Source organism: Periophthalmus magnuspinnatus, chromosome 20 (assembly GCF_009829125.3).
Source record: "Periophthalmus magnuspinnatus isolate fPerMag1 chromosome 20, fPerMag1.2.pri, whole genome shotgun sequence".
Classification (NCBI taxonomy): Eukaryota; Metazoa; Chordata; class Actinopteri; order Gobiiformes; family Gobiidae; genus Periophthalmus; species Periophthalmus magnuspinnatus.
The window spans coordinates 12,907,344-12,927,842 of record NC_047145.1 but is presented as its reverse complement, the minus strand read 5'-3'; the positions used below and the strand labels follow the sequence as shown (position 1 = coordinate 12,927,842).

Here is a 20,499-nt window from a genome sequence, read left to right as displayed (position 1 = left end):
TGAGAAGTTTCATACTGTGGAACCTTCTAAGCAAAGTAATGTCATCTCCATGGAAAGAAGCAGGCAGAGTAACCTAGGGACTCTCTATAAACAAGTACATATCTAATTCAGGCACATGTTCAAAATCAGTAACAGAACGTGCCATCATTTACAGTGCGTTACTCAATGTGCTCTTGTATATAGAAACCATCCGTAGGTCTTGTAAATTGTGTATCAAAATGCAGTTTTTAAATAGAGGAACAGGAACATACAAGCTCTGCACACTGAACGCATGGCAATAAACAAGTATCGTCAAATCAAACAGAATTTATTTGCAGTTTGGTGTTACATGAGTAAAACATAACTCAAACCTTTTTAAAACTAGTGTTATAAACACAAAACAAGAAAAACATTAATATGATATACAGATTAAAAAAGCAAACCATTTCATCAAAATACAAAAGTACCCAATTCTATTTTAAAACAATCAACAGGATTTACATAAAAATACTATTAATAGAATACTTCAGCAGTAGTGAAGCCATGACAGAAATGTAGCAGGCTGGTCACCCCACAATATTAGAAGCAGGGGTACGTAGCAGTACAGACAGAAAGTTAACTGTAGGCAGAAATCCCACATAATCTAATACACATTTTGTTTTAGTGAAAATCATGACAGCAATAACATACAACACACTTCTAAATAAGAGCTGGTATACAAGATCTAATCAACCAAACAAGGTAAAAAATATTCAGATAATATCAAATATTTTTAACATTCATTTTGCTGAAAGCTTTTTTAACTGCTAAAATCAGTGATTGCACAATAGTAAATACCATGAACGTGTCAGAGGTACAGTTAGTTTAAAAGAAGGACAATGCACTATAGACTAAAGCCAGACACTACGATGTGTTGAGCGCTGTTCCTTGCATCGAAGTAGGAGGTGTCGGTCTCATCTTCAGGCTGAGGTATGAAGGGCATGGGCTGGTTCTGCAGGTTGTCCCAGTCCAGGTCCTCAAACAGCGGGTGGCTCTTCAGTTCTGGAGGCAAAAAGAGTTGAGTATGAAGTGTCTAATGTTAAAGGATGCTTCTCTGTTACACAATCAGTTCATTTATTCTGAGAGTGTGTACGCCACCATAACAAATATTTGGACTATATCAGGTCAAGTCTAAACAAGGACTCAGTGTGATTCTCATTCAAATACTTTTCAATATAATATGTTGTGCCTTTCTATCAATTGTTAAAAAAAGAAAAAAATAGTTCTCACCCTTCAGACCGGCTCGCTTAGTCATATTCATGGTGAGTAAGATTTCAATAGCATTTCTTGCATTGGAAGACAGAGCCTCCTCCTCCTCCGGCCAGGGAATATCTACTCATGATCAAAATGAGGAACAGTAATGCGCTTAATACAACATTTTATATAGCTGCAAGTAGATGTCTGAACAATTATCGTCAAACATACCTCTGTTGAGAATATTCTGGAAGACGAGCTGAGGGGTCTCATCGTTGAAGGGGGGCACACCTGTGAGAAACTCGAAAAGACACACCCCCAGAGCCCACCAGTCCACCATGCAGTCTGCAGAGGAAACAACAGTCAATAATGTATAACACAAAAACGTATGAAGCACTACTATTTGTTAGCAGGTGCACTATGTATGGCTGTGGCAGAAGCAGGGGCTGGTTAGAGATAATGGGAGAGTTCTAGTACCATGATTAGGACATTACAGATTCATGTTAAGTTATAGAGTTGGCATTTATACTGGTATATAATTTAACGAGAAAGGGTCACTCTTTCCCAATAATGACCATACATAACATTACTCAGAGGAAAGCTTACTATGCTGCTTATCAGCAATAAAAGTAGTAAGTATTGTATGAACTTCATGTTTGTGAAGACAATGAGGAACCTGATTGACATCCATCATAAAATGAATATGCTTTTTGAACAGATAGCAAGTGAAATACCAAAAATAAACAATCTGCACAAACAATATGTTAAGCTCTTCACTATTCTAAGATTACAAAATGCTTATGAATCCAAACCAACAATTTGGCAGTGTTATGAAGGTCAAGGTCAAATGCTCTCATATCACAACATGGAAACAATTACCCCAAAATGCTGTTCATGTTATATGAGATGACACTAGCTAAGGCCCATTATCATTCGAATAGATAATGACATGCCAACTTTACATTCAAATAAAGCAATCCAAATATACTCAAGAACAGAGAGACATCTGTATTAACTCCTCTTAAAAACCACATTGAACTCTTCCTGCTCTTAATAGCATTGTTAGGGTAAAGTTAGCACCCATTTCAATCACACTTTGTTGCCCATTCCCACTGATCAAATCCACAGTTAATTAACCAATTCAAGATACTGAAATGTGGAAGCGAAGAGGAATCAGCTCATTCCCACAACATAAGCTGCTTGGGGCTCATGCAAACCTGCCTGCATACACAGCCACGTTTTAACTTACCACAGCGAGACCTTCCTGAAACTTAAAGAGAAAGCCTGTCACATGGGTTCTACAATGCCCATACACCTACATCCACACAGTATGTTTGTATATTGACATGAAGGCCTGTGATGCATGTATCTTACCATGTGGTTTACCCAGCAGTAGTTCAGGAGCCAGATAGTCAGGAGTCCCTAAAATCTGAGCTCCTTCGACAGGACCGACACCCCTCCGAACACTCTTGGGAGTTCTGAACGGGGTGTGGGACGTTGACATGGGCTGAGGAGTCTGAAAGTTAGAAAAGCTTTAGAATGTACATTACATACTTGCATAGCTATTTCAAAGTATAAGTAAACTGAGGAGGCAATACGGTAGAAAGGATCTTGCGGTGTTATAAAAGGATGCAACGAATTAGATCCACCAGCCCCTAGTAAGTGGGCAGCCTACTTAAGCTCTTGTGTGACTGTTGCTACTCTATCCATAAAATACAAAAAATGGCAAAGGTTGCTACTCTTTTGTGCTCGAGTAATAATGCCTTGGATTAGGCTCAATTGAATTCAATTTGTCCTTTCTAATCATCAACTATATGTCTCTAAAAATACAGATATCATTCTGGACTTGCCAAGCAAATTCTTCCATGCTTCAAGAGTACAATTATACATTATGTCTGCTTACCTGACAAAGAGAGCTACTGGATCTTGGCCTTTTCTGCATTGGCGTTGTATCTAATGAGTGATAGGAAGCAGTCACATCCATACAGTCCACTGACCCAATGCTGAACCTTGATACTCCCGACACGTTAGACCGATTTATTGAACTGTGGTAGCTACGGAAGGCCACCACATTCTTTGGCTTGAGGAAGGAGGGAGACTGTGGTTCTCTGGGACCTATATCCTGAAGTCTGTTTAAAAAATAAGATTGTGAATCCCTGTTGCCCAAATGCCCCAATTTTGGAGTTAGATTTATGACATCACAGGACATTTTAGTTGGTGGTGATTCTTTGTTTATGCCGTTTTCATCAGAAGATTCAGAATTTCTGCTTGTTGAGTTATGGCTTTGCTTCAGAGATGCGTGGGTGTCAATAATGGGAGAAGTTTCATGTATAGAACCATCAGAGTCCAAACTTAAACTTCTACAAACGTCCCTAGCTCGTCCAAGAGGAGATGTGAAACTCGAATGAGACAGGTCCTTAGCTCCTTCATCAAAAACATCTTCTACAGGTTCCTCCAGTTCAGAAAAGAGAGATTTAGCCACGGTTATGGGACTAGGGTGATTGGGAAGGCGATCCTCAGAACAGGCCATGAATTCGCTCAAGTTGATGGTGGAGAAAGTTCCCGTCAGGCCCGTGTGAAACTTGGCATTCTCGTCTGGAATGTCAAAGCACCTCTTGTAGTCGGCTGTGCTCTTCTTAGCATGGATCTCGTACTGCTCCGGGCTACGTTCCAGTTGGGAGTATCTTCTCTTGATGGAGGATGCAGTAACAGAGGGATTAGGCTCTCTCGCTGAACTGATGTCTGGACTGATGGTCTGCTTTCCTGCATTGGACTTTTCCTTCCTCTCAGTGTCGGTGGGTTCCTGGTACTGTTCAAGCTGTTTGGATTCGGAAACCTTCCTCTTTAACTCATTGTTGTGCATATTCTCTTTCTGAAATAAAAAAACAGCAATTTCCTCACATTAAAGAGGGTTATTATACTTATTATACTATGGAGCATTAACTGCTAACACATAATATATTTAGATTACCATGTTACCTTTTGTTGATTTGAAAATGCTAAATTCACCAAAAACATTGTATTAATATGTTTAGTAAGTTTCAATTTTGTTTTGACACTCTAAGTCACCCCTCCCTTTACTTAGTCACTACCCTTTAAGATCTCAATCATAACACAATCAGCATGCATGAAACTACTGCACATCGCATCAGGTTTGTGAAGTTATTGTGTATTGTTTTGCATCATCCTTTGGTACACTTATGGAAAATTGATATGTGGAGCATGGGTGATTTAGGCTTGTGGGCTGAGCTTTGGATAGGATTGTACTGGTAACCCTAAGGAGGGTTCGAATAGGGCCCGGAAGAGTTCGCTAAATTACTCAAACATTGTGGGATGACACAAAACCTCTTCAGGCATGGTTTTGGACAAGGGAACAATGTCTTTAAACAAAACCTGAGGTGCATGTACTGCAAAAAACACATTTTCCTCTTGAAGTCTAGGAATGCAATTGTGGATTGCTTGGTGGTAAGGAAAATCTTTACAAAACTCTACATCAACACTGGACAGACATGCAACTCAGAAAGAGAATTAAATTGGATCTCTTAAAATGTATAATTTTGATACAATTTAGATTACCAGTATTTTTTTTTTTATGTTATGCAAATTTAATGACATACACCTCTATTTCTTTAAGTTCAGTGTGGTTTAAGGAAATACAAGAGGTATGCCATAACAGTACACATGTGTCCACTGACCTCCTCACACTCCCACATTGGACTGACCCCTCCTTCAGTATCAGTGGTACTTCCTGCACTCATCGTCTCAAATCTCTTCCTGGTCTTCAGCAGTGATGGAGTAAGATTCTTAGTAATGTTATGTGGGTGAAACACACTTTTATGCACTGTGGAAGGAGAATAAAATGTAGACAACAAAATCAAACAGAAATGTTAAAATGACACACATACTTCTTTTCCAGGAGTGGGCAGAAGGGGAAGTTGGCTGGTCTGCTACTATAGCCATAGGTGAGCCCACAGAGTTGTTAATTTGTCTGTTTTTGCCACAGGTCGCAGGACTAGACATCGCAGAAGTGCTGCAGTGGCGCTTTCCTTCCACAGATGGGGTATTCTTTTAAAATGAAACAACACACAACATCACGGTTATGAGTGTAACAAAAGGTAAACATTGTACAAGTCAACTACTTACAAAACCAAGGTGGCTGATCAAGGACAGAATTTGGCCAGGAGTTCGGAAATAAGCTTGTTTAGGTTTTGCCAGTGACGGAGTAGTCAGAATATCCATAAGGTTAAGTTCTGTTGGTGACATTCAAAAGACAATTAAAGTTATACAAGATGACAGTTCACAGCAATTAACTGAATCTATGAGTTGAATAAGACTTACCTCTATCAAGTTTGACTTTAGACAGGCCAAAATCTGTTAATTTGATGTGTCCCTCATTGGAAATAAGCATGTTGTCTGGCTTTAGGTCTCTACAATGTAAAACAGAACATATCAAATATTTAAGATAGCATCACTTTGTACATTGTACATTGTGACATTATGTCAAACCTATGGATAATGCCATGCCGGTGAAGATAATCCAGTGCCAGTGCCACCTCTGAAATGTATTTGACTGACATATCCTGGTCAAAATATCCGTAAATGTGAAGCAAGGACTTGATATCTCCTCCAATAAGGTACTCCATTACCTTTAGGGCAGATAATACACATCAGTGTACAGTATAAAAAAGATGTTCCTCGCTGACGTTTACACTGTGTTTTCCATTACCAGATAGATTTTTGAGGCAGTTTGAAGGGAATAAAACAGATGGACTACGAAAGGGCTTTTGCTTAGAGCTAGGGCGTCTCTTTCTGCCTTCATCTGCCCCGTCATGTTCTTGTCAACCATGTCTGCTTTCCTCATGACCTGGGATAAGACAATACCGTTATTACATATTTCTGTCTTTACACATAAGCGTGATCACAAGATCAAGGGTGCCTTCCTTACCTTTATTGCATACAGTCGCGCATTGCACTTTTTTCGTGCAAGGTAGACTTTGCCGAAAGCTCCGCGGCTAATAGGTTTCAAAATGACAAAATCGTCAATTGAGGGCGGCTTCGGGACCTCTACAGCGATCTCACGCGTTTCATGCTTTTCATCCATGTTGATCTTTTAAATCTAGAAACCCAGACTCTGTAAGATATCAGCTATCGCAAAGTAAACACCTGCATGGTGAAACAACAATCTCCGGTTTGTTTTGAAATTTGAATTCCACCTTCTTCGCGGGGTCCTTCTGCACACTTTAGTCAGCTAGGCAAACGCCTGTTTGAAAAAAAGTAAACCTGAAAACATGAATGGAATGGAGTGATTATTGATTATTTTAGTAATACTATTTTATTCACATTTTAAAATATACAATCATTGTTTATATACAGAGAAAATAAATATTTTTAAATTGTATTCTTTCCCCGTTACGCAAGTATACGTGTAATGTGAAATTACGTCAGTTTGTAGTCCACATGACCTTAGACGCCGGAGAATACATTAGCCGGTTAGCTAACATACCGAAAGTTATTTAACAGGGTAAATAAGAGGGCACCGCAAACGGGAGAAGTCGCTGGTGTTATATTGAGTAACCGTTGTCTTTATCCGCAAGTGAAACGACATCCATCTATTTACTAACATGTTTTCACTGTCGACATCGTTTCAACCCCAGCAGGTAATTGTGGCATTGTGAACGCTTTGTCTAACAGTTCGTTAAAGTTTCTTATTGGAATTTAATACAGAGTTTCTTAAATTTATGATGTTGTATTATGGTGTGCTGTATCTCTCATTTGGGTTTAATATAAGCCGGCTTGTTTTATTGCCAGTGACAGACGTTTATTATGCAATGCTAACACGAGCTAGCATTGACAAGTACCAATAGTTCTAAGGGGGGTTGTTCCATAATCAGCCCATGTTTACGTCACGATATGAGAAGTTTGTCTCTTGTAGCAAATCACAGACATGATTAAACTCTCCCATATCATATACCACAACATATATCCAAAACGGGCATGGTAAATTTAACCAGAGAGTGCATGTAAGTAGCTGGGGTTACATAACCGACAGGCACGTAGCACGGTTTAGTAAATGATACCGGTATAAGAGCTGTTTAAAAGGATGGACAATTAAATTCAAACAATACCTGCATATATTTATGACCATATATACATAACTGTATCTTAACAGTATTGTGTTTTGTGTTGTAATATAATATATAATGTATAATTCCATGTGTTTCAGATGGTGTTGCCCCTCATCAACACACTTCACTCATTAAAGAGTTCAGCCACTGCCTCATTCCAGAGCCTCCACAAAGACTTCACAGCAGAAAATCTGTTGTATACTAAAGAGGTAACTGTTATTATTAAGAAGTTCTTAAAATGATTGTGTAGTATTTTAGTATCTGATTGCAGTTAATGTAAATGCTTTTACACAGACTTCAGGTCTTTCTACTTCTAACTAAGTTTGTTCTTGTTTGTTTGACAGCCTAGTGTGACCTTGAGAGACCTGGGACTGACGGATATAAACGTGAGTCAGCTGGAGGAGCTGGTCAGCAGATTATTGCCTACACCACAAGAGCCTCACTCTGCTCCGTCGGTGTGGAGGACCAGCCACGTTTCCTCTCACAGCTTCTTCCATAACAAGCATGGTCAGCCTTCTGCAAAGGGTCTACTATGAAACCAGGATCTAGCAACACCACATATAATATTTCATACTCTGGCTTTAGTTGTACTGTATAGTTAATTATTATTAAAAGTAAGCAGTACATTGTGTGCAATTTTGTTTTATATTTTTTGACAGGGTTTGCACATAGAAGATTGGGAGTGTTCGGGCAGCCAATATTGCACAGACAGTATCACAGTCCTATAAAGGATATTTGTTCAGAGCTACACTTCCTGCCTGGTGAGAAACGCACCGGTTTAGTAAATGTAGAGTTTGTAGCATTCTATATTTTGTATATTTTTTATCTATTTCATGTTGTTTCATCTTAAGTATGGATTCAGAGTCGGGGGTTTAAGACTCTCCGGTCCAGGGCTAGACGTCTAGAGTCAGGTTATAATGGTCCTGCGGAGCCAGAGGCCTACACACCAGCCTTCATGAAGGTCAGCAATACATTTCTCAATTAACCATTTCCATTCCCCATACACTTGGTGCTTGTGATAACCCTGGCAAAATGATGTTTCAGGAAAGTAAAATTAAATCTAAATCTTTGCAGGGTTTACTTCAGAGAGAAAAGACCCCAGATGTACAATCACTGGATCAGCTGGCGAAACACAAAGGTCTTCCAGACAACCAACAAGATGCATTCAAGACTGGCTTTGCTGAGGGATTTCTGAGATCTCAGGCTTTTACACAAAGAACGCAAGGCTAGTGTGAAAAATATGCAGTCATTTTCTTTTCATTATTTTTTTTTCTTCTGCAAAGCGGCAATATCAAAGTAATGAGGTGCTGAGATGCTGACGCTGGGCCTGTGTTTTGTGTATGTTTTGACAGATTCACTGAGGAGAACCCGGCTGGTCCTGTTGGTTCTCCTGCTCATTGGCATCTATGGCTTATCCAGAACCCCATTTCTCTCGGGTAAAGGCTCCTTTTCTGATGCTGGTTTGTTTCCCTTTACTTCTTTCCTATTTCTCCACTCATCTTATACCAAAACTAAGTTAGTTACCATTTCTCACATTCAAAAAAGTCAGTAGGCAGTTGAGTTAAAGTATTGAATTGCTAATAACTCCAGTCAGGGGTCAGATGACTTGCTGTGCTAATTTCCAACTATAACTACGTAGAACTTTTCTGTGTTGTGCATGATGATGACCACTACATTAACTTGTCTACTAAAAGTTTATCAGTGAGAATTTGTATTGTACCTCAAGTGTCTCTTCTGGTTTGGCAGTGAGGTTTCGCACCACCTCTGGTCTGGACTCTGCAGTTGACCCCATTCAGTTGAAGAATGTGACCTTTGAGCATGTCAAAGGAGTTGAGGAGGCAAAGAATGAACTGCAAGATGTTGTAGAGTTTTTGAAGAACCCACAGAAATTCACTGTTCTGGGTGGAAAACTCCCCAAAGGTAATATAAACATAATGGCAAGCCAATCATATAGTCTAGAATAATCCCATATGCTAAATTGCAATGTATCTGTTTATTTAAGGTATCCTTCTGGTGGGCCCCCCTGGCACAGGAAAGACCCTCTTAGCTCGAGCTGTGGCTGGAGAGGCTGATGTCCCCTTCTATTATGCCTCTGGTTCAGAATTTGATGAAATGTTTGTTGGTGTGGGAGCAAGTCGTATCAGGAATCTGTTCAGTAAGTTTATTGGGTGTTTTTGTTTTTTTTTTGTTTTTTTACATTTTCCAAGATGTTCAATTACTTACCTTGGTGTTTTATGGGGTTTTTTTTTTCTTTGAAGAAGAGGCAAAGGCTAATACTCCCTGCGTAATCTTTATTGATGAACTGGACAGTGTTGGCGGGAAGAGGATCGAGTCACCTATGCATCCTTACTCCAGACAAACTATCAACCAGCTGCTGGCTGAAATGGATGGGTCAGTTTCTCAACACTGCTTTTACATGTTTACTGTAAACAAGCCACTTACTGAATTGGAAAGGTTTTTGTAATTCTCATATGTGTCAGGATGCCAAGAGTGGGGATGTGTTAAGGATCTTTATTTTACACAGCTTGTTTTATTCATTTTCTCTCGTGCTTTGTTAAATTTGCAGGTTTAAGCCAAACGAGGGTGTCATCGTTATTGGTGCAACTAACTTTGCTGAAGCATTGGATAAGTATGTTTAAGGTTGATATTAATCAACAACAAATTCACACAGTCATATAATTGTGTACCGTAATTGCTTTTTTCAGCCCTTGTAACCGTTGTACTTAAAGTGTATTGAACCAAAGCAAAATTGTGTACTTGTGTAGTACAATTAATTATTAAAAGAAATGTGCTCTTCTTTCAGTGCTCTAGTGAGACCAGGACGGTTTGACATGCGGGTCACTGTCCCACGTCCAGATGTGAAAGGACGCACTGAAATTCTTAACTGGTACCTGTCTAAGATCAAAGTGGATAATGGTATGTGGTGGCAATGTTACAATTTGTTTCCTCTTTACAATTACCCTTAAATTTACTTATAGTATAGTATACATTATAAAATATACTTTTTGTGGTTGAATTTGACTGAAGAAAGACAGCAGTTAAGCACAAAATGTACTTTTTAAAGTTTTGACCTAGTAGCTTTTGAGGGCTTTGAGTTCTACATGTTACCTTTTGTTTATTCTTAACTGTGTGTGTGAGTTTAGCTGTGGATGCAGAAATTATCGCCCGTGGCACAGTGGGGTTCTCGGGGGCAGAACTGGAGAACCTGGTGAACCAAGCCGCCCTGAAGGCGGCTGTGGACGAGAAAGAGATGGTAACAATGAAGGACTTGGAGTTCGCTAAAGACAAGATCGTCATGGGTGAGTGCACACAACTCTTATCCTGGCTCAAAAGACTTATTGTTACATTGTGGAGGTGGGAAATGGGATTATTATATTTTTAATTAATGTATATCTTTTCTCTGTAGGTCCTGAGAGGAGAAGTGTGGAAATAGACAAAAAAAATAAGACTATCACTGCTTACCATGAATCTGGTCATGCCATTGTGGCCTATTATACAAAAGATGCAATGCCCATAAATAAGGCCACCATCATGCCCAGAGGGCCTACTCTTGGACATGTAAGCATTTAATCACCTGAAGTTTCCAATATATTTTGTATTGAGGTATAAAAGTAAATAATTGTGACCTGTAGGTGTCACTACTTCCTGAGAATGACCGGTGGAGTGAGACCAGAGCTCAGCTCCTGGCTCAGATGGATGTCAGTATGGGAGGACGAGTAGCTGAGGAGCTCATCTTTGGAAATGAATACATTACCACAGGTGCGAAGACGCACATTGTTTCTCTGTATTGTAATAGATGTTTTATAATACATATTATAAGTACAGTATCAGTAAAAGTTGAAATGCAGAATGAGCAGTTGGGATCGCTGATCTCATGAGTGAATATAACAGCATGTATCATAATGTTTGACATATACCACAATTCAATATATCAGATGTAACGTTTAATATATAAATGTTTGTTTATTTTGGACAGTGTGCGTACCTAAAGTGAATGTTCTAATATTCTCTAGGTGCCTCTAGTGACTTTGATGGAGCCACCAAAATAGCTAAAATGATGGTGACCAGATTTGGGATGAGTGACAAGGTAAAACCACCTAAAAGTGGTACATTGATTGATTTGATTTCATTTGGTTAATTTATAACTTTATGATTATAAAAAATATTCTTTCCAACTGCAGCTTGGGGTCATGACCTATGGAGATGTTTCCAAGCAGAGCCCCGAGACTCAAGCCGCCATTGAACAGGAAGTTAGAGCTTTGTTGAAGGTAAACAATTTAAATGGATTAGTTTCACAGATGTGGTCAGGTATAAAGGTTTAACCATTTTTTGTCTTGTCCCAGGATTCCTACAACCGAGCTAAACACATCCTGAAGACCTACAGTAAGGAGCACAAAACTCTGGCCGATGCTTTGCTCAGATATGAAACACTGGATGCTAAAGAGATCCAGATGGTGTTGGAGGGCAAATCCCTGGACCACTGAATACCTCACTCTAATTTACTATAATATTGTATAGTGTGTACATATATAAATATATATTCTGCTGTGCAAATGTGCACAGGCCTTTGGGAGGCCTCGCATTTCTTTTGTGTATTTTTCTGTCATCAGATATACATTTGACATTTAAAATTCTAAGCTTTTCTTTACATGTATACAGCTAGTTTTAAAATTACTTAAATGGGCAATAATGGAATCAGTGGATTTTATTCAAATTTGAGGCCAAATGAAACTGTTATTGTACGCTAAAAGTTATTAGGTAAACGCAATGATTTTAAAACGGACACAGTACATTATATTTACTACATGACTTTCCTTTCTCGGCTTGGTTCAGCACCCAAGATCTTACATACCTCATTTTGAATGCACCATTAAACTATAGCTGGGTACATGTTGTATTGAATGTATTTCTAGCTTCTTATTTATTTAAGTTCCCATCAGTATCATTATTTTCTTACTTTACACTGAGGCTCGAACTTCGAATGCTATATCCCTTGATGACTGTGACAGATAATGTGGGGAAGTCAAGTGTGTATATATTGTAAGTGTGAAGATTTGGTTTCATTCTTGTTGTGATGGGAGGACTTTTGTGAGCTCAAATAAAGGTTACTCAAACTCTGTTGTGGCTCCATTAAACAAGAATAACACATGGCCATGCAATTGGCAGGCCTATTTTCACGTTCGGGTGAGTGGAACAAGTTAATGTTGCCTGTGTCTATAGACCCATTGTATTACATGGGAAGCCTGAGTGCTTATAAGGACTGGCAGGTTGACAAGAACTAGTACTTCACATGCTCACAACCAAGGCAGCAGTAAGAATGAACTATGGATTAAAGTGCTGGAATAATGGATGAGTCTGAGGATTCCATTGCTGTTATTGGAATTGGATGCAACTTTCCTGGTGGTAAGATTAATTTACTAAAACAATATAACTGCAGCATTTATACATTTTCTCATTGTTTCATTTAGGTGAAGGGCTAGACAACTTTTGGAAGGTCCTTGTGGAAGGGAGGAACTGTGCAAATGATATCCCAGTAGAAAGGTTCAACTCTACTCTTTGGTATGATCCTGATGATGGCAAACCAGGGAAGACACAGACTCAGAAGGCTGCGTTTATCACTGGGTAAAAAGAACAGCTTTTTCACTGACAACCTTGTTTTGATTTAGATGTATTTCTGATTATCTTACTATATATAACCTTAATTTGGACAGTAATTAATATAATCAGTCATGAGAAGAGGACAGGAGTACTTCCGCATGAAGTAAAAATACTTACTTTTACTCTACTGTATCATTTTAATTGTTACAGATTTTCTACTTTTAAAGATCAGGCTCATATTTCTCTTAGAACCCACTTTACTTTATTGAATATCACAGTCAGGTGGACATGGTAGTACTTCAAAATAATATTATTCAAGTAGGAGTGCAAAGTAGTGGTACAAAAAATTTGCCTACTTGAGTAAGGCGCCTAATGTAAATGGTTTTTTTTTGACAGAACAGTCTTTATGCTGATTATTGAAATATGATGACTTTTTTCTCCTAGATTTAATGAGTTTGACCACAAGTTTTTTGGTATCACTGAGGCAGAGGCTAACTTCATGGACCCTCAGCAAAAACTTCTACTACACTGCACCTACAGAGCACTGGAGGATGCTGGGATATCAATGGAGAGCATAAGTGGAAGCCGAACTGGTGTTATAATAGGTAAAAGGCACATAATGTTAATCTGTGATTTATATTATATCTTCACATGTATCGTTTGCAATATCATAGAAAGGAGTGGGATTCTAAAGTTTTTAACTTTTCCATGGAATCATGCAGTTGACTTTCTAGAAAGTTACATATTATTACTTTAAGTATCAGACAAATGTGAAATGATCCTTTATACCCATATTTGGAAGTTTAACATGCTTTTTAAATTATTATAATTAGAAAATGTATACTCAATTTTTCAAATTTTGCATATCTTCAAAACAAACATTACAGTATAACTGATATTTGAATAATCTGTCTACTTCTAATCACAGGTTTGATGAATCGAGACTATGAGACTCTTAAAAGTGACAACTCTTCAACTATTAACCACTACAATGCCACTGGAACAGCCATGAGCATTGCTGCTAACAGGATTTCATTCACCTTCAACCTGACTGGGCCTTCATTTGCAATCGATAGTGCATGTTCTTCATCTCTGGTGGCTTTGCACTTGGCCTGCCAATCTTTGAAACAAGGTAACATGTTCACTAATATTGGCTATCAGGTAGCTATATCGTTGGAAATTGTGTGTATTTTCTTTCAGGGGACTGTGAGATGGCTGTCTGTGCAGGAGTTAACTGCATCATAGAGCCAAGAGTGTTTGTTGCACTTAGTAAAGCTAAAATGATCTCCCCAGAAGGAATTAGCAAACCCTTTTCCATCAAAGCAGATGGATATGGAAGAGGAGAAGGCTGCGGAGTTGTTCTACTTAAGCTACTGAAAAATGTAAGCATAATCCGCAATACATTTTGTACCTAAATATATGCTAATGTATGCAAATGTTGTTTCTTTGTCTTATTAGGCTATTCATGACTGCAACAAAATATGGGGCATCATCAGCAAGACAGCGGTAAACCAAGATGGCCGCTATGTTAGCCCCATCACCAAACCTTCAATGTTGCAACAAGAGGAGCTACTACGCCAAATCTACTCAGAAAATGACCTGGCAAATGTTCAGTACATTGAAGCACATGGGACTGGAACAGCAATAGGAGATCCAACCGAAGCTGGCAGCATCGCAAATGTCATTGCTAAAGGTAAACCTGCTACAGAGATGCTAAAATTAGGTTCTGTAAAGGGGAATATTGGGCACACAGAATCTGCAGCAGGAGTTGCTGGACTTATCAAGGTACTTCTAATGATGAGGCATGAAACTTTTGTACCCTCTTTGTTCTTTTCAGATGATAATGCTAGTATAGACATGAAAACTCTGAAATTGAATATTCTGACTAAAGTTGAACGATGGGAGATGAATGGGTGTTCAGAAAGGGTTGCTGGGATTAACAGCTTTGGTTTCGGAGGTACGAATGCACATGCAATTGTGAAGGAGTACAAACACAGGTCTATTCCAATGCAGATACCAAAATGTTGTCCGAAAGTCTTTGTAATTTCAGCTGCAACAGAGAAATTGCTACAAGTATCCATTAGCAACATTCAACAAAAACTTAGTACAAATAATGCAATCGATTTGCAAGCGCTGTCATACACTTCAGCTTGTGGACGGAGTCATTCAAAGGATAAATATAGAAAAACATTCTTAGCTACTTCCATTTCTGAACTCCAACAACGACTTGCAATAAAAACAAAAGTTGAGTCAACCAAATCAGACATCCAGGTAGTTTTTGTATTCTGTGGAAATGGGGTAGCATACCAAGGGATGTGTAGTCAGCTGCTAAGAAATGAACCAATTTTTAGAGAGAAGATTATGGAAGTGGAGAAAGCTTTCAGTAAATACAAATACATCAACATTAGCCAGAAGCTAGCTGGTGATACTACAGAGGATGATTTTGTCAGACCAGATGTGGTGCAGTCACTACTTTTTGCACTTCAGGCAGGTATCGTTACACTTCTAAAACAATGGGGTGTCAAACCTGACATAGTTCTTGGTCACTCTGTTGGTGAGGTGGCAGCTGCTTACTGTTCTGGTCTCTTGTCTCTTGAAGATGCTGTCAAAGTGATATATTATCGCAGTGTTCTCCAGAGTACAGTTACAGGTGGAAAAATGCTCGTTGTTGGTAATGTAGCAGTGGAAGATGTCTTAACAGCTATAATCAAATTCAAGAATAGTGTCTGTGTAGCTGCTTACAACAGTCCTCAGTCTTGTACTTTGTCAGGGGAGGAAGATGCTATAGATATCTTGCACCAAAATTTAGGCATCATGTTTGCAGATAAAAATGTGTTTCTCTGTTTGTTAGATGTCCCAGCAGCTTACCATAGTCCTAAAATGGACCCTATACTTGATCAACTTGAGAAGAGCATTCAATCACTAAATGCAAACAACATCAAATGTCAACTTTTTTCCACATTGACGGGAAAAAGGAATTCAGTTGGTGACTTCTGCACAGGAAGCTATTGGGCAAATAATGTGCGGCAACCTGTTTTGTTTACCCAAACATTGCTAGCTGTAACACAGGAGCAGACAGCTTCAGAAAATATGGTCTTTGTAGAGATCGGCCCTCACAAGGCTCTACAAAGAAGCATCCATGAAACTTTAGGAGGACGTCATACTGTTCTGTCTTGCGCAGAACCTGAGAAAGATAGCGAAGCCAGTCTGTCTACTGTTGCCAAGCTTTTTGAGTTGGGTGTCAATGTAGACTGGCATAAAATTTACAAGGGTTATGAGACGATTCCATTAGAGCTCCCAAACTATCCTTTTGAGACAATGATGAATGAGGTGTGTTTTGAACATCTAAGAAAAGGTGATCAAATAACTAGGTCTTCACATCCTCTCATAAGCCCAAGTGAGCATAGTAATACATTTGTGTGCAATCTTTCTCTGGCTACAATGTCATATCTTTGGGAGCACAAAAACAATGGTGCCGCTATCATACCTGGTGCATTTTATGTTGAGCTGTCTTATGCATCAATTATGTTGTTCTGTTCTAAACCCCAAAAGTCAGTTTCTGCACTCCAACTTGGCATACATTTTCAAAGTTTTTGCTCACTTAATTCAGACAACTTTCAGTTAAAAGTGAAACTCGATCAGTCAGGGAAGCAATGTACATTCAATATTGATTCTTCAGTTTCAAGACATGCATCTGGTACCTACAGGTGGTCAGATGGAGACTCATTGATAGAAATACCATGCATTTGTCTTGACATAATCTCTAAAAGGTGCACATCTGAAATCAAAAGCAAGGAAATGTATTCAGTCCTTAGTCAAGCAGGTTTCGAGTATGGTGAAGTTTTCAGACTGCGGCATCACGTTTACTATGGTGATGAATACAAAGAGGCAATGGCCCCAGTGCAGGTCCCTGAGGAACTTCTGAAAGACTTAAATGAGTACTTAATTCATCCTGTACTACTTGACTATTTTTTGCAAATGACCACAGTTGTCGCTATGCAAGAGTTAACAGATAAGCAACGGTTCCCAGCAGCTATTGAAAGCATTATAATTACAGGACCTCTACAAAAGCAAATGGTTATGTACCTAAGAGCATCTAAAATCAGCCCTGACTTCTTGGAGGTATGTGGATGTTTTGCCAACACAGAAGGAAAAGTGCTGGTCGAACTTAAAGGCATCAGAATCTCATTTTTGAATCCTTCTTTCCCTGTTCAGCAGTCAGTGTTTTTCCACAATGAAATTTTGTCAATCCCCTCAGAACAGTCCTCACTAAGAAAGATCAAATGCATCCTTTTTGAAGATAGACTAGGTTTTGCCAAAGCACTCAGACCTTTTTTGGACCCCAAGTCTATTTCTGTGGAGCAAGGACCACAGTGGACACTGAGCAGGATCAGAGATCTAGTTTTGACCTCAAAATGCATTTTAAAGGATGTTATTTTTATGTGGGTTGTTGAGGACCTCAGTTACATGACATCAGAGAAGACATTAGACGTATTGGTTCATTGCTGTATGCAGTTTCAACAGATTGTTTTAGCATTGAAAGATAGTGAGTCTTCCTGCACGGTTCGAGTTGTAACTTACAGAGCCACTGAAGAAACTGTGAATTATATCAGCCCTAGTTTTGTGTTTCATGGACTGACTAGGGCGTGTGCTGCAGAGATACCAGGGCTCACTTTTCAGCTTATTGATGTTGCATCTGTAACTAGTGATGACATAGAAGCTCTGGTTTATGTCCTAAATACCTGCACTCAACAAGAAGTTATGATAAAAAATGGGCAGATTAAAATGACAAGAATAGTTCGTTCACCTGTACCAGACATTTGTGCCTATTCAAATAATCTTCACTCTGTGCAGTTAAAGGACTTCTCTCTTTGGACCAGTGATCCTTGCCAAATGACCAACATGTCTGCTTATCCAAGAGCCACAAGTGAAAATCTTGCTCTGGATTCAGGATTTGTTGAGGTTGAAATAACAGATATTTGCATTCACTCTGTTGATTACTTCCCAGTAAGTGTTTCACAGCTACATTTTGGTGATACCTTCTATTGGAATAAGCATGTTACACAGAATCACATGCTTCTGGCTTTAGATTTCAGTGGTGTTGTTACTGCAGTTGGAAATAATGTCAGAAATCTTAAAGTTGGAGATCACATTGCCTCATGCTATCCGGTAGAATCTTCTTCAAAGGTTAGAATCCCAGAAGTAGCTTGTTTTAGCACAAGTGTACATCCATATCTGAAGAAAACACCATGCGTATCATTTTTTGTGTTAGCATGGGAGATTCTACAAAAACAGCTAGCTAACGTGAAGATGCAGTGCAGAAAGTTAACTATTATTTCATCAAACCCAGCTTCCGTTATGATGAAAGTTTTAGCACTGACAGCAAACCGCTCAGGGTGGAGTGTTTCGTCAGGGTCTCTTTGTAGTACAGAGCTTTTAGAGAGGAGCCATGCAGTTGTCTTTCTAGCACCATTTGAGCATTCTTGGATTGAAAGTCTTGACCAACATATAGAAGAAGCACATTTTGTTTTTGTCAGGAGTGGGTATGAGTCCACCCAACCTCTGAATATGTTTGCAGCAAAGCATGACAACATCCATGTACATAGAATTGATGTTGCTGACATCCTTCAAAAAGCCAAACTTCAAGCACAAAACAAAATGATCTCAAACTGGTTGACATCACTCGGGTTTGCCACAGAATCTCTGTCACTAAAAAGAGAAACAGTTCAATCTGTAGAGTCTAAAGTGAAGGATAAAAATGCTGAGTCCTACTTTACGACAAATACAATAAAGCAAGTTGTTCTTGCCCATGGACGACCAGATTGTACAATGTTCACCATTCCTGTGCAACCAATGCCAAAACCACTTTTCAAGACACATAGCATTTACATTGTGACTGGCGGCCTCTCTGGTTTAGGGTGGGAGACAGTGACGTTTATTGCTGAAAATGGAGGAGACTGCATTATAACCTTGTGCAGAAGTAGTCCGTCAGAGAAAATGCTGATGGCAATTAAAAAGCTGCAGGAAAGATTCCATGTTAAAGTCTTGAATCTCCAATGTGATGTTTCAGAGTCACTGCAGGTGGACAAAGCTATCTCAAAAATTCAAGAGAGGTTCCCATCTTGCCCTGTCAAAGGAGTTTTTCACAGTGCTGTAGTTTTACATGATGGTCTTATAGAAAACCTTAATAGATCAGTCTTCCAAAAGGTGCTTCGGCCCAAGGTCTGTGGTGCTTTAAATCTCCATTATGCCACACTCCAATACAAGCTAGACTACTTTGTCTGTTATTCATCTGTTTCTTCTGTCATCGGCAATGCTTCACAGTGTAACTATGCAGCTGCTAACTCCTTTCTTGATACATTCTGTCAGTATAGGAGAAATCTTGGACTTGTTGGACAGTCTATTAACTGGGGTCCTTTAAATCTTGGTCTTCTGCTGAACAAAGACAATTTCCAGATGTTTTTGAAGACAAAAGGGTTGATGGTAATGGATGTTGGTGAGGTTCACAAGGCACTGAAAATGTGCCTTTTGATGGATAGAGTTCAACAAATGATATGCAAGTTCAACTTCAAGAATCTTCATCATCACGTTCTTTCCCAAAATACATTTCTGAGAAAGCGACTGTCTGTATTGGTGCAAACTGAACTAAAAGATGTCTTAGCTGGTGAAGCCCCTGTTGGCTATAGTTCTTCAACTCAAGAGAGCGTGAGAAGACTAGTGAGTGATCTGATTCATGTCAGTGTTGACGAGCTAAATGATAACACAGCTCTTTATTCTTTAGGCATTGACTCAATGTTAGCCATGACTCTGCAGAACAAAGTTTATCAAGAGACAGGTGTTAATGTACCTCTGGTCAAAATATTAGATCCCAAATGTACACTAACAACCCTGGTAACTGCTGTTGTGAATGTGAATATGTGACATCACAGAAAGAGTGCAAATGTAAGTAAACTGGTGTCCAATTATGAAGAGCAGTGGCTGAATGGGATCTTGGCTAAAACCAAGTTGTGAACATATATTCAAATAAAAGATACGTTGAAGACTTTATTTTATGTCAGAGCAAATTTGAGCAGGAATCAAAGATTGTTGATGGCACAGCTGCACACAGGAATGCTTCCCTTGATCTTAGAAACCGGGAGGTTTTCTCAAGCCCCTGAAGAAGAAAGACTTTGTGGTTTATGTAAATTGGGAGAAGTGGAAAGTGAAGCTAATTTTTTGTTGTACTGCCCATTTTATGATGAATTTAGAAATCTTTTTGCCCTGACATATTCTGATGTAATGACAACAACAAGATGAAATGTTTTTTTAATTCTACTGTTTATAAGTTGGCATCATTTCTTTGTAAAGCCTGGAAGAAGCGGCAGATGAGTTTGTTTAAATTAGTCTATTAGTGTTTGTAACACACACCTGTCAACTGGCCTATTTTATTTTGTTAATGTTGTCTTATAATTCCATTAAAGGGCTCGCATTTTTTTGTATGCAAGACACAACATTAAAATAGAATCAATCAATCAATCAATGTATTAGTTGTTGTTCTTAGCTTTCGGAGGGACAGTCAGTGCAA

At 38.9% G+C, this 20,499-nt stretch overlaps 3 protein-coding genes across 6 annotated transcripts; 2 read left to right on the top strand and 1 right to left on the bottom strand.

The window, feature by feature from the left end:
* Positions 1 to 292: 292 nt before the first annotated feature.
* On the bottom strand, positions 293 to 6,441 carry mastl (microtubule associated serine/threonine kinase-like). The gene is made up of 12 exons (XM_033985746.2): positions 6,158 to 6,441; positions 5,939 to 6,076; positions 5,719 to 5,858; positions 5,551 to 5,639; positions 5,356 to 5,462; positions 5,118 to 5,277; positions 4,908 to 5,053; positions 3,116 to 4,084; positions 2,587 to 2,728; positions 1,444 to 1,557; positions 1,249 to 1,350; positions 293 to 1,020 (listed from the first exon to the last, which is right to left on the bottom strand). The coding sequence occupies exons 1-12, from the start codon at positions 6,311 to 6,313 to the stop codon at positions 863 to 865; spliced, it is 2,421 nt and encodes an 806-aa protein (XP_033841637.1). The 5' UTR covers positions 6,314 to 6,441; the 3' UTR covers positions 293 to 862.
* Positions 6,442 to 6,652: 211 nt separating this feature from the next.
* LOC117388255 (ATP-dependent zinc metalloprotease YME1L1-like) lies at positions 6,653 to 12,455 on the top strand. 2 transcript variants are annotated; one of them, XM_033985751.1, is made up of 18 exons: positions 6,653 to 6,869; positions 7,436 to 7,546; positions 7,682 to 7,844; positions 7,997 to 8,098; positions 8,189 to 8,298; positions 8,412 to 8,562; positions 8,690 to 8,773; positions 9,084 to 9,257; positions 9,340 to 9,492; positions 9,596 to 9,728; positions 9,904 to 9,966; positions 10,141 to 10,253; positions 10,481 to 10,636; positions 10,744 to 10,895; positions 10,970 to 11,096; positions 11,351 to 11,424; positions 11,519 to 11,605; positions 11,681 to 12,455. In XM_033985751.1, the coding sequence occupies exons 1-18, from the start codon at positions 6,834 to 6,836 to the stop codon at positions 11,819 to 11,821; spliced, it is 2,130 nt and encodes a 709-aa protein (XP_033841642.1). In that variant the 5' UTR covers positions 6,653 to 6,833; the 3' UTR covers positions 11,822 to 12,455. The 2 variants fall into 2 exon arrangements, with proteins under 2 accessions (XP_033841642.1, XP_033841638.1); XM_033985747.1 differs by having other exon boundaries at positions 8,690 to 8,797.
* A 205-nt stretch (positions 12,456 to 12,660) lies between these two features.
* pks1 (polyketide synthase 1) lies at positions 12,661 to 19,864 on the top strand. Of its 3 annotated transcripts, none has more exons than XM_055230055.1 (7): positions 12,661 to 12,740; positions 12,806 to 12,959; positions 13,380 to 13,540; positions 13,864 to 14,067; positions 14,136 to 14,317; positions 14,394 to 19,431; positions 19,550 to 19,684. In XM_055230055.1, the coding sequence occupies exons 1-7, from the start codon at positions 12,683 to 12,685 to the stop codon at positions 19,582 to 19,584; spliced, it is 5,832 nt and encodes a 1,943-aa protein (XP_055086030.1). In that variant the 5' UTR covers positions 12,661 to 12,682; the 3' UTR covers positions 19,585 to 19,684. The 3 variants fall into 3 exon arrangements, with proteins under 3 accessions (XP_055086030.1, XP_055086031.1, XP_033842179.1); XM_055230056.1 differs by having other exon boundaries at positions 14,394 to 19,418; positions 19,550 to 19,652; XM_033986288.2 differs by having other exon boundaries at positions 14,394 to 19,864.
* The last annotated feature ends 635 nt before the right edge of the window (positions 19,865 to 20,499 follow it).